At 50.3% G+C, this 12276-nt stretch overlaps 1 protein-coding gene across 1 annotated transcript in view, besides 17 other annotated features; it reads left to right on the forward strand.

Annotated features, from left to right (window-relative positions):
- Positions 1-7222: a promoter, noted in NCBI's record as "7.2fms; corresponds to 6.7fms; SpeI/ApaI fragment". NCBI's record gives its function as "drives expression in macrophage" and the evidence as "EXISTENCE:reporter gene assay evidence [ECO:0000049][PMID:8497248, PMID:11698502]".
- Positions 3091-3250: a transcriptional cis regulatory region, noted in NCBI's record as "-454/-298 region". NCBI's record gives its function as "important for promoter activity in multinucleated osteoclasts" and the evidence as "EXISTENCE:deletion mutation evidence [ECO:0005510][PMID:20123678]".
- Csf1r (colony stimulating factor 1 receptor) overlaps positions 3167-12276 on the forward strand; it is a 25568-nt gene continuing 16458 nt past the window's right edge. Inside the window, exons 1-6 of the mRNA NM_001037859.2 lie at positions 3167-3279; positions 3376-3593; positions 7211-7468; positions 7816-8100; positions 9553-9689; positions 10297-10456. Coding sequence (NP_001032948.2) covers positions 3545-3593; positions 7211-7468; positions 7816-8100; positions 9553-9689; positions 10297-10456 — 889 coding nt within the window. The 5' untranslated portion in view covers positions 3167-3279; positions 3376-3544. The remainder of the gene's footprint in view (positions 3280-3375; positions 3594-7210; positions 7469-7815; positions 8101-9552; positions 9690-10296; positions 10457-12276) is intronic.
- Positions 3195-3795: a DNAseI hypersensitive site, noted in NCBI's record as "DHS1,2,3; the nucleotide coordinates are approximate for this feature". NCBI's record gives the evidence for it as "EXISTENCE:in vivo cleavage assay evidence [ECO:0001075][PMID:11698502]".
- Positions 3254-3558: a promoter, noted in NCBI's record as "0.3kb HaeIII promoter fragment". NCBI's record gives the evidence for it as "EXISTENCE:reporter gene assay evidence [ECO:0000049][PMID:8497248]".
- Positions 3405-3455: a protein binding site, noted in NCBI's record as "Pu.1-Pax5 site". NCBI's record gives the evidence for it as "EXISTENCE:protein binding evidence [ECO:0000024][PMID:16482219]".
- Positions 3414-3426: a protein binding site, noted in NCBI's record as "Pu.1 protected region". NCBI's record gives the evidence for it as "EXISTENCE:protein binding evidence [ECO:0000024][PMID:9506963]".
- Positions 3421-3446: a protein binding site, noted in NCBI's record as "EWS site". NCBI's record gives the evidence for it as "EXISTENCE:protein binding evidence [ECO:0000024][PMID:18453593]".
- Positions 3421-3446: a protein binding site, noted in NCBI's record as "EWS site". NCBI's record gives the evidence for it as "EXISTENCE:protein binding evidence [ECO:0000024][PMID:18453593]".
- Positions 5244-5525: an enhancer, noted in NCBI's record as "FIRE-1Kb element (1651 to 1932 downstream of end of exon 2)". NCBI's record gives the evidence for it as "EXISTENCE:reporter gene assay evidence [ECO:0000049][PMID:11698502]".
- Positions 5287-5495: a DNAseI hypersensitive site, noted in NCBI's record as "DHS4,5,6; the nucleotide coordinates are approximate for this feature". NCBI's record gives the evidence for it as "EXISTENCE:in vivo cleavage assay evidence [ECO:0001075][PMID:11698502]".
- Positions 6157-6511: a DNAseI hypersensitive site, noted in NCBI's record as "DHS7; the nucleotide coordinates are approximate for this feature". NCBI's record gives the evidence for it as "EXISTENCE:in vivo cleavage assay evidence [ECO:0001075][PMID:11698502]".
- Positions 6227-6254: a protein binding site, noted in NCBI's record as "Sp1/Sp3 site Z". NCBI's record gives the evidence for it as "EXISTENCE:protein binding evidence [ECO:0000024][PMID:21549805]".
- Positions 6239-6608: a promoter, noted in NCBI's record as "FIRE (fms intronic regulatory element)". NCBI's record gives its function as "Csf1r antisense promoter in macrophage, bone marrow cells" and the evidence as "EXISTENCE:reporter gene assay evidence [ECO:0000049][PMID:11698502, PMID:21549805, PMID:23383005]".
- Positions 6239-6608: an enhancer, noted in NCBI's record as "FIRE (fms intronic regulatory element)". NCBI's record gives its function as "orientation-dependent enhancer (PMID:23383005)" and the evidence as "EXISTENCE:reporter gene assay evidence [ECO:0000049][PMID:11698502, PMID:23383005]".
- Positions 6271-6292: a protein binding site, noted in NCBI's record as "Egr-2 site". NCBI's record gives its function as "positive regulation of enhancer activity" and the evidence as "EXISTENCE:protein binding evidence [ECO:0000024][PMID:17116688]".
- Positions 6274-6288: a protein binding site, noted in NCBI's record as "Sp1 site B". NCBI's record gives the evidence for it as "EXISTENCE:protein binding evidence [ECO:0000024][PMID:12101129, PMID:21549805]".
- Positions 6375-6396: a protein binding site, noted in NCBI's record as "MRxE Runx1 site". NCBI's record gives the evidence for it as "EXISTENCE:protein binding evidence [ECO:0000024][PMID:16007221]".

Consider the following 12276-nt stretch of genomic DNA (forward strand, 5'->3'; position numbering starts at 1 on the left):
ACTAGTCTTTGGGTTGGAATTGTATTGACACACAGTTTGCCGTCTTGAAATCATGACTGTCTTCTAATGAAATCTTTTTCATTAAGGTCTTCTGAACTTCAGGCCTGTTTCATGAGTCGGTATGTAAGTCCTGCACTTCCTCAGTTACATTTATTCCCAACTGTAAAAAGATTTGTTTTATTTAGTTAGTATTTTTCAAGACTTCATTTCTCCGGGTAGCCTTGGCTGTCCTAAAACTCACTGTGAAGGCCTCTGCCTACCACGTGCTGGGGTTAAAGAGTGTGTGTCACCACCACCTGGGTAGTTACGCTTATTTACTTGTTTGTTTATGTGTTTATTTGTTTATGTGTGTGTTGGTGCATGCATGTGTGGAAGTTAAAGGACAATTTGCAAGAGTCAGTTCTCTCCATTCAGGTCACCCAGAAGATGAAAACTTCTTAATTTAAACACGGGTCATCGGCTTGGTAGCAAGCCCCATTTATCTAATGAGCCACATTACCAGCTTTACTTGAAATTAATTTTTGATGCTATGATAAGGTGTGCTGGAGAGATAGATGGCTCTGGTTAAGAGAGAAGACTGGCTTTGCAAAAGACCCGAACCCAGTTCCTGGCACCCACGTTGGGTGGCTCAGAGTCACCTGTAACTCCAGCTCCCGGAGACTCAGTGCCTCTGGCTTCTGTGGGCACCTGCACTCACTTACACGCAGGTCTACACACACGTGTATAACTAAAAATAAGTACTAAAAATGAAAACTTTTATTTTCCTTTTTTGATCACTGCTAGTAGACAGACATACAACTTAGTTTTGAGTGCTGAGCTTGTATTCTGTGGGTTTATTTAATTCAATTATTATATCTAATAGTTTGTTTTGTAGTTTATTTAGCATATATATATATATTCTTTTTCATTTAGAGTTCCTCTGTCTCTTTTCCTTCCTGGTTACTCTGGCTAAAATTTCCTACACAATGTTAAAGGGGGGAGGGGGGAGGGAGAGGAAGAGGGGAGGGGACAGGGAGGGGGAGGATGCATCCATGATCTAAGAGGAAGCGCTTTCTGTCCAGCCACAGGATGAGCTATGCCTTTATGAAAAAGCCCAGAATCATGCTGAGGGTATATTCCCTTTCACTCCATCTTGGTTGAACTTTTTAAAATTTTGAATGTATGTTGGATTTTTGTCAACACCCCTGGGGACGCTCACCTCGGACTGTGTGTTTGCTCTATTGGTATGGTGTGCTCCACTGAGCTTTTCTGAATGAAATCGTAAAAGAACCAGCTAAAACACACACCATCAACTGTCTTTAAAAAGCGAGGGATGTCCTGGGAGGTGGCTTAATCAGTAAAGTGCTTGCAACACATGCATGAGGTTCTGAGTTCGGATCCCAGCAACCCGGTAAATGCCATGCCTGGTAGGTAACACATACCCATAACTTTCGCTCTGCAGAGGTCAAGATAGGAGGATTTCTGGGGCTTTCTGGTCAGCTAGTCTAGCCACTCATGTGAAGAGGCACTGAGGCAGACACCCAGAATTGATCTCTGCTGTCCACTCGCATGCCTAGTCACTCTCACGTACTGCCACACATACACACACCTATGTGTCCATATATGAACACAGACACACATATATCACACATAGAGAAAGAAGAAGGCAAGGGAATGATCTTTTAAAAATAGAAGTCAAGTGTAACAGATTTCTTGTTAAAAATAACCACAGACAGTTCTACACCCTTACCTCATTGGTAGCCGTGCGACCATGAACAACCTCACAGGTATTTGACCTCTCCTCCCTCGGGCTCTCCATATGCAAAATGGGAATGAAATCAGAGCTTACCTCTGAGAATATAGAAATCCACACACCCCGGGGTCTCCGGTTTCCTCCATCAACAGAGAAGAATCTGTAACCAAATGTGTGTGGTGGGAGTGGATTATGCGTCACAGCAAACGGACTATGCATTCTGCAGTGCACGCCGGCTGAGTGTCTTCTAATTCTGTCTGATGCTGACACCATCTACGTGGAGAGAGCTCATGTCTAAGTTAGGAACCCAGCCTCCATTTCACTCCACTTACTGATTAGGGGACCAGAATCCTCCATGGGTCTCATTAATTCACTAGAGTAGCTCACTTTACGTGTGAACCTTTTAAACGCATTACACGTATGTGCACCACGCGCATGCCTGTTGGATGCCCTAGGGTTATGGATGGCCACCATGTGGGTGATGGGATTCGAACCTAGGTCCTCTGCAAGACCAATATGTACTCTTAACCACTGAGTCATCTTTCCAGCCTCCTACTGATTTGTTACACAGGACATGACAAAGGGCTAGAGATCCCCAAATGAAGATCTGGGGACAAGGGGACATACCCTCCTCTAGGAATGTCTACTTTAACCAGAAACTTCTAGTCTTCCTTAGTCTTTCAGGTAACTCCACTCTATCCTGAAGCCTCCTAACAGCTGTCAGCTGCCAGTCAACTCAACTCGATGGTTCATAAAAGGGACAGCTTTGAAGAGTACAAAGATTCTGGGGGTTGTGTCTCAGCAAACACATGCTACATAGTATCATTACCAGAATCCTAGACAACCAGGACGAATCTCAGCAAGTCAGGGTCTGACCACTTGCCCTAGAAATCAACTATGAAAAGTGATTGCTAGAGGCAGGAACAGACTTGAAGCGTCCAAGGCCCTGTCTCTGGGGAAGAGTTCAGGTTTAACTATAAGAAGACCTGGTTCAGCGGGGCAAGAGTCCTGCTCACAGTGGGTGCTGTTGGATTTTACCAGTTGGTCCCAGAGGAGTTATTCCTGGCTTTCATGGCTTGAGGAAACAGTTTGGTCCCCATGGCTCATATTTAGGGGTAACTTCATTTCTTCTCATGGGGTGACCGCTCTCACCTAGGGGGATAATGTCATCATGGAGTGATTTGTCTACAGGACTTGTTATTTTTGGAACCTAGAATAAGTTTGGTTTAGGACAATTAGTGGAGACTTCCAGTTGCTGCTATAGGAGGCTCATTACTGTCAAAGTCCAAATCTCCAGTTACCTTGAGGCCTTCTGCCTTAAGGGCAGATGAGAAAGGTATGAAGAATGTAGGATAACCTGACCTCTCTCAGCCAGGCTCACTGCTCATCTGGGAGACTCTTATTTATGCTCCTGACTCAGAGGCTGCTGCTCTTGGGTATGACTCCTCTCCTAAGTGTCCTTAGAGGTGGTTTCCTAAGTCTCTCAAACTCCATCATCTCCCTTCAGGATCAGTTGAGCCTGGCCCCAGATTCTGCCTCTTCCTCTGGTGTGTGGTGTGTGTGTGTGTGTGTGTGTGTGTGTGTGTGTGTATGTGTGTGTGCTTTGTTTTCTTCTAGAGACCCAATATTTCCAAATTCTGTAGTTCCCTTTCAGGCAACCTAAAAAAAAAAAAAAAAAAAAAGGGGAAGAGGAGCCAGTGCAACAGACAGGAACGTGTTCATCTGTTCCCGTCCTCACAGAACTAGCAGCTGGGAGCCCCGTGCCCAGCCGACTCTCCAACCTGCATCGGCTCACGCTATCCCCTGGAGGCTATGGAGTTGGGGCCTCCTCTGGTCCTGCTGCTGGCCACAGTTTGGCATGGTAAGGGGAGAAAAGGGGAGTCCTGCTGGGGGAGTGTTGCAAAGAGGGCATCGCTGTCCTGCAGTAGATGCCTCATTCTCTGCTTCACTTCTCTGGCATAAGAGTGCAGATTTGTGTTTATCTGTCGAGAAGAGTAGGTGAGAGTGGGTGGAACCACCCGGGGCCAGTGCTGTGGATGTGTCTGAGCCTAGGCTTTGACTCACGGTGTGCTCTGAGTGTGACCCTGGTATTTTCAGGACCACCATCCACATCTACTCGTCTGCAGGTGGGAGGGAGGGCGGTAGTGGGCTAACCTTGAGTGCAGCGCTTTGGGGTGTTACCTGGGAGTCTCCTTTAAGGCAGATTCCCATAGGTCTTGGTCAGGACTGAGATTCGCATTTCTGAGGAAATCTTATGCGTCAGGGCTGCTCAATAGCTTTTGCTGTTCTTCTTTGAGTGGTCCCACCAGCTGGACAGCCCAGCAGGCTGTGGTTAATTAGGACCTGGCCCATTCTTGGAAGGCTTGGGTGAAAAGGGTCAGGGTAGAGGAAAGAAGAGGCCTTTTTGGCCCAGGACTCAAGGGTGAAAAGTTTGGACAGGGGTCGGAGGAGAACACCCGTGAGTGAGAGATCCTATGAATAAGCAAGGAAGGATGCTAGAGAGGGGCCTGGGGAAGGCCAGAGAGGGTCTCCCTAGACACTGTCTTCCTAGGTCTCTCCCCCCAACTTCTCGGGCAGCAGAAGCTGCTTCGGAACTCCCATTCTTGGAGGAGGTCTGGCTGAGGGTGAGAACGAACATAAATGGCCCAGTGCAGCGCAAGGATCCCATCTAGGCTCCAGCTGGCCTAGCACACACATGTTCTATACCACACCACTGCTTATTTGGAAAGACCTTGAGGGAAGATGCTGGGGAAGGACAGGCTCATTCTGGTCCCTGGGGAATTGGTGAGATGACAGTCCGTGGAAGGCTCTTTGCTGGCTCAGCCGATCTCACTGGCTCGTGCACTGGCACATTCCTAGTAGAATGGGATTGGTATGTATGCATGAGAAAGCACACATTCTTAAGAATACTGTTAAAGGGCATGTGACAGATGTGTGTGTGTCAATGCAGCCCTGACTCAGCTAAGAAAGAGACAATTATTATTCCTCTCATGCCAGAAAATCCTGTGATTTTTGGTTCACTGCTTTTCAGTCTTTATCTCGAGGGCTGCTTGTGGGGCAGAGTGTGTGAGTGGCTGCATGCCTGCGTGTGTGTGTGTGTGTGTGTGTGTGTCTGTCTGTCTGTATCCAGCTCCAAAAGGAAGAGAAGTTGGGAGATATCAGTGGAAAGCCTGGGGTTTTAACCTGGAAAATTATTGGTGTGTGGGTGGGACCATGGGGGCTTCTGTAGGAGCTGGAATAGTGTTGAAGCATTTAGTGGCAGAGAGAGAGAAAGAGAGAGAGAGAAAGAGAGAGAGAGAGAGAGAGAGAGAGAGAGAGAGAGAGAGAGAGAGAGAGAGAGAGACTGGCCTCTTCTCTTTGAGTGGTAGTCATGAGTGCAAGAGGTTGGGGAGCCTCCTGGAGCTGATGGTGGAAGAGTCCATTTTGCAAGTACAAAGAGGAGAAAGTTTGGGTCATGGGGAGAATTCCAGAAGGGAGATGCGAGATGAAGAATGGCCAGGATCAGGGCATCAGTGGCCATCAAGTGCTCATCCAAGGGAAGGTAGTGATCAGCGTGCTTCCCTCCCGCCAACCCTGCCAGCGGGAAGTGAGACCATCATGCGGCTTACGTGGAATTCGTCAGCCCTGTTCTGTGTAAATATCCAGGGCAACAGGCTAGGCAGAAATAAGAAGGAAGCTTCTCTCGGAGCACATTTCCTGGAGGCCAAGACAGGAGACAAAGATAAGCAGAGCAGAGTAGCCCGGGAGAAGGGAGAAGTGTCTGGAACCCAAAGATGTGTCCTGTGACCTTTAGGGTTAAGGTCCTTAGCTACCACATAGCAGGCCCAAGAGGGACATTAGCAGTACGGCCTGAGAACAGCAGGTGGGTCAGGAGGACTCCACTGCCCTCTAGGTGGCCGCTGGGATTGTTCTCACAGGACAGAAGAATATCTGATGCTCAGAGGGTCAATGGCTATCAGGGTCCCTAGCCATAGTCAATGTGAGCCCAGGGTGAAATAGCTCGTCCCTCTTCCTGCTGATCACTGCCCAGGAGAGCCAGAGCCCTACATCAGCAGCAGCACACTGCTCTCCTCTGTTCCACATCTGGCTGGTTGGAGGCTTGGGCAGACAGGCCACATGTTTCCAAAGAGTTTGAATCAGAGTGAGCAGACATTAAACCAGGCTGAAATCATCTGTGAGATGAGACTTTCCATTTCTGGGCTCGTGTGTGTGTGTGTGTGTGTGTGTGTGTGTGTGTGTGTGTGTGTGTGACCCACTGAGAGCGGTTGTAGGAAACCCTGAAGTCCTCTAAGGGCTTGATGCCCTTAGGGCTGCCCTGTCACTGTGTAGGAAGGGTTGACTTGCGGGGTCAGCAAACAGGACAGTGGCACAGCACAGACAGACTGTGCCCAGTGTGCTCTGAAACCCAGCACTCCTTGCCAAGAGTCCCTCAGTGTGTGAGAAGGACAATGGCCAGGAGGCCAGGGAAGCAGAAGTGAGAGCCCAAGTGTCGAAGGGCCACAGGCTGGGCGGAAACCAGGGCCAGCCGGGTGCCAGCAATGTGTTTCCGCCCACACAGGCCGGGGGCGCCTGCCAGGCCCTCAGAGGCTGTGAATCAGTTCTCACTTCCCCCCTTCCCCCCTATTTCAAGCCTGGGAAAAATGCTGACACCACACAGGCAACGAGCCTCCTTCCCTAAGACCTGACAGGGGGTTTGAGTTCTCCTTTCGCCTTCAAGCAAATTTTCCTTAAAAGAGATTGGCTGCCAAGAAACCCAGCAGGCTCAGAGAAGCGAGGGCAGACTGGGTACCTCAGCAGACTGGGTACCTCTCTCCTTCATGAGCATGGCATTCTGAGCCCCCAATGAGTCTGTACTGGAGCAGGGGATGACACAACGGTTTCCTGGCATCTGAACAGCTTAGCATGGCGGGGCAATGTGCTCACTGTCTGCACTTGTGGGTGAAAAGACAAAAGGGAGGAGGAGGATGGATGGTCTCAGGCCACCCCACAGCGCACAGACCCGATGCCCAGTGGTAGGAGTGGGGGCAGCAGGAGACACTTGGAAGATCTCTTTCTACTGGGCTAAGAACTCATGTGTCTTTTTTTTTTTTTTTTTCTTTCCCAAGTGAAGGAAGATGGCCCAGGACTTGGCCATCTGTTTCTCCATTGGCTTATTTGAAACATGTCTTACTTAAACAGGCTTGGCCTGCTTAGTACACGAGATTGATGGTGCCCTCTCCTGGGATGGGAAACGATGCCAAAGGCTGGGCCTCCGTGGCTTTGTGGAGAAGCCTACATGTGTGGCTAAGGAGGCGCCCACGTAGGTCTCAGGGATGAGCCTCCTGAGAGTGGCAGATGTCAATAGAGTTGGAAGCTGATTGAAGGGTCCAGACTCATTCCAGAACCAGAGCCAGAGCTATCCCTTCCAAAGCATGGTCCAGTGTTGGGGGACATCTGGGGTGCACCCCAGGCCTCACTTGTGTCTGCCACCTCCTTCAGGTCAGGGGGCCCCTGTCATCGAGCCTAGTGGCCCAGAACTGGTTGTAGAGCCGGGTGAAACGGTGACCCTGCGATGTGTGAGCAATGGCAGTGTGGAATGGGATGGCCCCATCTCTCCCTACTGGACCTTGGACCCTGAATCTCCCGGAAGCACCCTGACCACAAGAAACGCGACCTTCAAAAACACTGGGACCTACCGTTGTACCGAGCTTGAAGACCCCATGGCAGGCAGTACCACCATCCACTTGTATGTCAAAGGTGAGGACTCCAAATTCCCCATATTGGTTGGGCAGGAGGGGCTAGCTCCTGGCATCAACATGCATAGTTTGGCAGGTCTCAGTTTAGGAGGGTAAGCATTGGCCGTGACCAAGCACCTAGAGCAATGTTAATGTTTGTGAGGCAGATGCTATGATTACCCCCATTCTCCGGAGCCTCGATGGGCTTGAATCTTTTGCCTGAGGTCATGTAGCAACAAGGGCCTTAGGAGCACCTGGCTCTAGAAGCCAACCTGGAATGGTCCAGTACAGAGCATCGGGCAGATGCTCAGGCCTTTGATCCTCCCGTCACGAATGTTCAGTTGTCACCTTGAACTCTCTTCTTCCCAGATCCGGCCCACTCTTGGAATTTGCTGGCACAGGAGGTGACAGTGGTTGAGGGCCAGGAAGCTGTGCTGCCCTGTCTGATCACTGACCCTGCACTGAAGGACAGTGTCTCACTGATGCGTGAGGGGGGCAGGCAGGTCTTACGCAAAACGGTCTACTTCTTCTCGCCATGGCGAGGGTTCATTATCCGCAAGGCTAAAGTCCTTGACAGCAATACCTACGTGTGCAAGACCATGGTGAATGGTAGGGAATCCACCTCCACTGGCATCTGGCTTAAGGTGAATCGAGGTATGTAGGATGGGAAAAACCCAGCCAGGCATGAGTGTGGGGAAGACAAAAAACAATTCTTCTCTCTTCTTTCAACTACTCATTTCTCTCCAGGGCAAGTGGGGTGAGGTGTGCAGGGTTGAACTCTGACCATGACACCAGCTGTGATGAGCTAAACAGGGTAATTGACCAAAGAGCATTTGGCATAGAAATCCTCACGGTAGGGAGACCTCTATATGTCCTGGTCCAGGCTGTCTCCACCCCTCAGGATACTAGACTCAATTTCTAGGCTTGCCCTGTAACTTCTGTGTGTCAGGCATGGTGCTGATAGCCAAGGGTGTCATCTACTTAGACTAGACATGATACTAGAAAGGCAGATTAGAAGGTAGATGCAGACTGTGTAGGAGAAGCAATGGGAAAGGCCAGGGTGAGGGGTAGTGGGGAGGCTAATTCTGCTACACATGAGCTCTTTGGAGAACTTGGGGGCTTAAGGATCACCAGTTGGAACTGGACATGGTGGAGGACATCTGTAATCCCAGCATTAGGCAGCCTGAGCTATGTAATGATAGCCAGTATCAAAAACACCAGGGGCTGGCTCAGTATGTTAAGTCACTTGCCACCAAGGCTAGTGACCAAGTTGGATCCCTGGAACTCTTGTAGTAGAAGAGAGAACATCGACTATAGCGAGTTGTCCTCTGACGTTCACATGGGCACTACTGTGGCCACCTGCACTCACACGTGCATGAACACACACACATGCACAAGCACACGGGCTGGGGATATAACTCAGTTGAGCAGTTACCCTCGGTACCTCTGTCCTTGGGTTTAATATACAGCACTGCAAACTAACAACCACCACCACCACCACCAGCAGCAGCAGCAGCAGCAGCAAATTGACAGTACAAGAGCAGCCATCATTCAAGGGCATAGAAAGCAAAGTACTATAGGAAAGAGGGCAGATGCTAGCCCTGTGATGGACCAGGTTAGTAGAGCTGCAGAGCAGGATACAAAGCCTAGCAGGTACAGCAAGCATCCCATGGACCCCCCCTATTTTCTGAGACCCCTGTCTCACTCTTTAGCTCTGGCTAGCCTAGAACTCCTACTTGTGCCTACTACGTGCTAAATGTCAAGATGTGTGCCACTGTGACCAGCCAGAAACTGGCTTTATTCTGAGGGTGAATGTTTACACAGGTTGGGGGGGAGGGCAAGAGAGGGACCTGACTTTGTCTGCCAGGAGGTGGGTGACATGGGAGGCAGGAGGAGGCTGAAACACTGCTGGGAAGTAGGACTCGTGGGTAATATAGCTAGCGGACTCTCCTAGTGACTTGCTTGTTGGGAACATGGAGGGATCAGGGCTGCCTCCCAGGGTTTGGGGTGGGAGAATGATGGGACCCTGACCAAGTATCCTGCCCCATGGTGTTGGGTGCAGTGTCAGCGAGCCTGGAGGTTCATGGGTTGTGTTTCTGGTCTCAGTCCACCCAGAGCCCCCACAGATAAAATTGGAGCCTAGCAAGCTGGTGCGGATTCGAGGGGAGGCTGCGCAGATCGTGTGCTCGGCCACTAACGCCGAAGTGGGATTCAACGTTATCCTCAAACGTGGAGACACCAAGGTCAGTCCCTGGGGGGAAGGAGATGACAAGGGGAAGTCTGTCCATCCCCCTCAGCACAGAGGCATCTTCTGTTCAGTCTAGCTCTCTGGGCAGGGGACATGGCTGTGGCCTAGAGAAGAGGGGCCTGAGACCCCATGCAGCAGCAGCTGACTTGGGCTGGATAGGGGTGGCAATCTAACACTTTTCGGGGATTACCCTGTACCTTTGCTGCAGCTTGAAGAGTACTCCCTTCTGACAGGAAGAGAAGTTCCTAAGCTCCCTTAGAAGCACGGAGACATGGTGGCTAGTCCAGAAAGACTTTGAGTGAGAATGAAGATGAGGAGGCCCCTGGAAGGAATGGAGAGGCTACCTCTTAGCTTCCTTACCCCGATGTTAATCGTGTGTCAGGTCCAGTCCAGAGCCCTTGCTTTGTGAGTCTACCCTCCCTCACTTTAACCGAGGGCAGGGGACCAAAATTCTCCCCCATTTTGTAGATGAAGCAATTGAGACTCAGAGTTCAGTCCCTCGCCGTGCACAGGCAGACCATCGTTTTAAAGGTGGAGGATTTGAATTCAGGTCCTAAATAATTTTAGATTGCTTAAGTCATCTCAATTCTTTCTGTCTACAGCTGGAAATCCCCCTAAACAGTGACTTCCAAGATAACTATTATAAAAAAGTCCGGGCTCTCAGTCTCAACGCTGTGGACTTCCAAGACGCTGGCATATATTCTTGTGTGGCCAGCAATGATGTTGGCACACGCACGGCCACCATGAACTTCCAGGTGGTGGGTGAGCATCAGGCGATGGGGGAGGCCTGTGGCTGTTGGGAGATGAAGGTGATGATGGGAAGAGGGTGGCTTAATCCAGGAGCTCCAACTTAGGAGACTTTCTAGACACTCAACTTCCTCCAGTAGAGCGTGGGTCATGGTTTACTTAAATGTATTCTGTTCTGGGCTGAGATCGGAGCCCAGCAGTTCCCTACTGCAGCTCATGTGGGTCACTTCTGAGAGCATTAGGGTATCATGTGGACACACCAACAGACAGTGCCTCTTTGCAGTGATTGTATTCTTAAACACCAGTGGTCCCTCTAACCAGGGTCTCTAAGCTGGGGCAAGGTGGGTGGTAGTGGAATTGTTGGTCCTCAGTGAGAAAGGAAGGGAACGGAACATCTAGAAGAGGGACACCATGTGTGAGGCCCAAGGGAAGAGAACCCAAGCATCTCTGAGACACTGAAGCAGCTAAGAACATCTGACATACAGAGTATGTACAATGGCGATGAGGAAGTGAAGCTGAGGCAGGAGGCTGCTGGCGATGGAGCGTTAACGGAGTGGGTGGAGAATTTGCACCCTACCCTGTAGAGAGGTCAGGGCTGAGGTCTTCACAGGGCTTAGCTTGCACAAAAGGGACTGGCAGCCAGGAGTACACACTTCTGCATGTCATCAAACGTGGCCCTGCCAAACATCAATATCGAACAACCTCTTTGTGCTGCAATTCCTTTATCTGAAAAAGAAAATGAATGAGGGTATTAATAGTCTATGAGTACATTTAGAAAACCTGGAAGAAGCCCTGGTGAGATCCATACTGCTAGAGCGTGCAAGAAAATACCGCATTAGAAGACTCACCCTGGTGCTGGATGTAGGGGGGAGTGGATGCTGGAAGCAGCCACAATCGTGAATGTAGATCAAGTTGGACCAAGTGGTGAGGATGCCAACCATGGTGATGATGAATGATGGGCTTAAGGTGCCCTCCCATTGCCTGGCTATTGAGTTGGGAACAGTGGCATTCCACAGGCTGAGAAGCCCACAGCACAGCAGTTTTACAGGGTGGGAAGGGGCTCGGAGTATGCTCTAGCAGTGTGACCTGCTAAGGGACCATGTGTTGAGTGAGAGTCAGAGGGGAGGAGATGGGGGAGCACAAGTCAGTGGCCTCAGAGCACACCCACAGGGAGCTCCTCCCAACGCTGCCAGGTAAAGGGAAGAGAGGCAGAACTCACGCAAGGTTATCCTCCTGTTACACCACCAGCCAACTTGCTTCCTACAGCAGGCATTCAGGAGTCAATTCCATAAATGTGTGTGCTCATACAACTTTTGCCCAGATGTGTGTTCAGGCTTGAAGTTGATGGAGGGCAAGCTCAGACACTTGGGCAAGAGGGCTCCAGTTCACGGAGCAGCTGTCGTGCCATTAAGATAACTCTACAGGCTGGATTCAAGGAAGGAGATGGCCAGTGGGGCTGGGTTGGCACAGATGAGAGGTACCACATGAGATCAGAGAGGTAAACTGGGCAGGTAGTTGGTCCTGAGATCCCATATAAGGATCCAGAACTTCTGGAGGAGGTGAGAAGCAGTTGGAAGGTTAGGTCAGACTTGGATCAACAGGACTTCCTGGTGCCCCAGGAGAGAAAGAGAGAGTAAATTAAATTAGACTTTCCCAGTGGTCCAAGGTGGTGGATGAGTCCAGACTAGAGAGGTCATCGAGGTTGTGGGAGGAATTTGCACAGCTGAGTGGATGGATGGATGGTGGTGGGAAAAGAGGCAGTAGAGGTGAGTCCTGGCTGGGTGGAGGCTCTAAACCTGATGCATAGATGTGCTCAGACCCTGCGTCAAGGGGTG

The sequence above is a fragment of the Mus musculus genome, chromosome 18 (assembly GCF_000001635.26).
Source record: "Mus musculus strain C57BL/6J chromosome 18, GRCm38.p6 C57BL/6J".
Taxonomy (NCBI): Eukaryota; Metazoa; Chordata; class Mammalia; order Rodentia; family Muridae; genus Mus; species Mus musculus.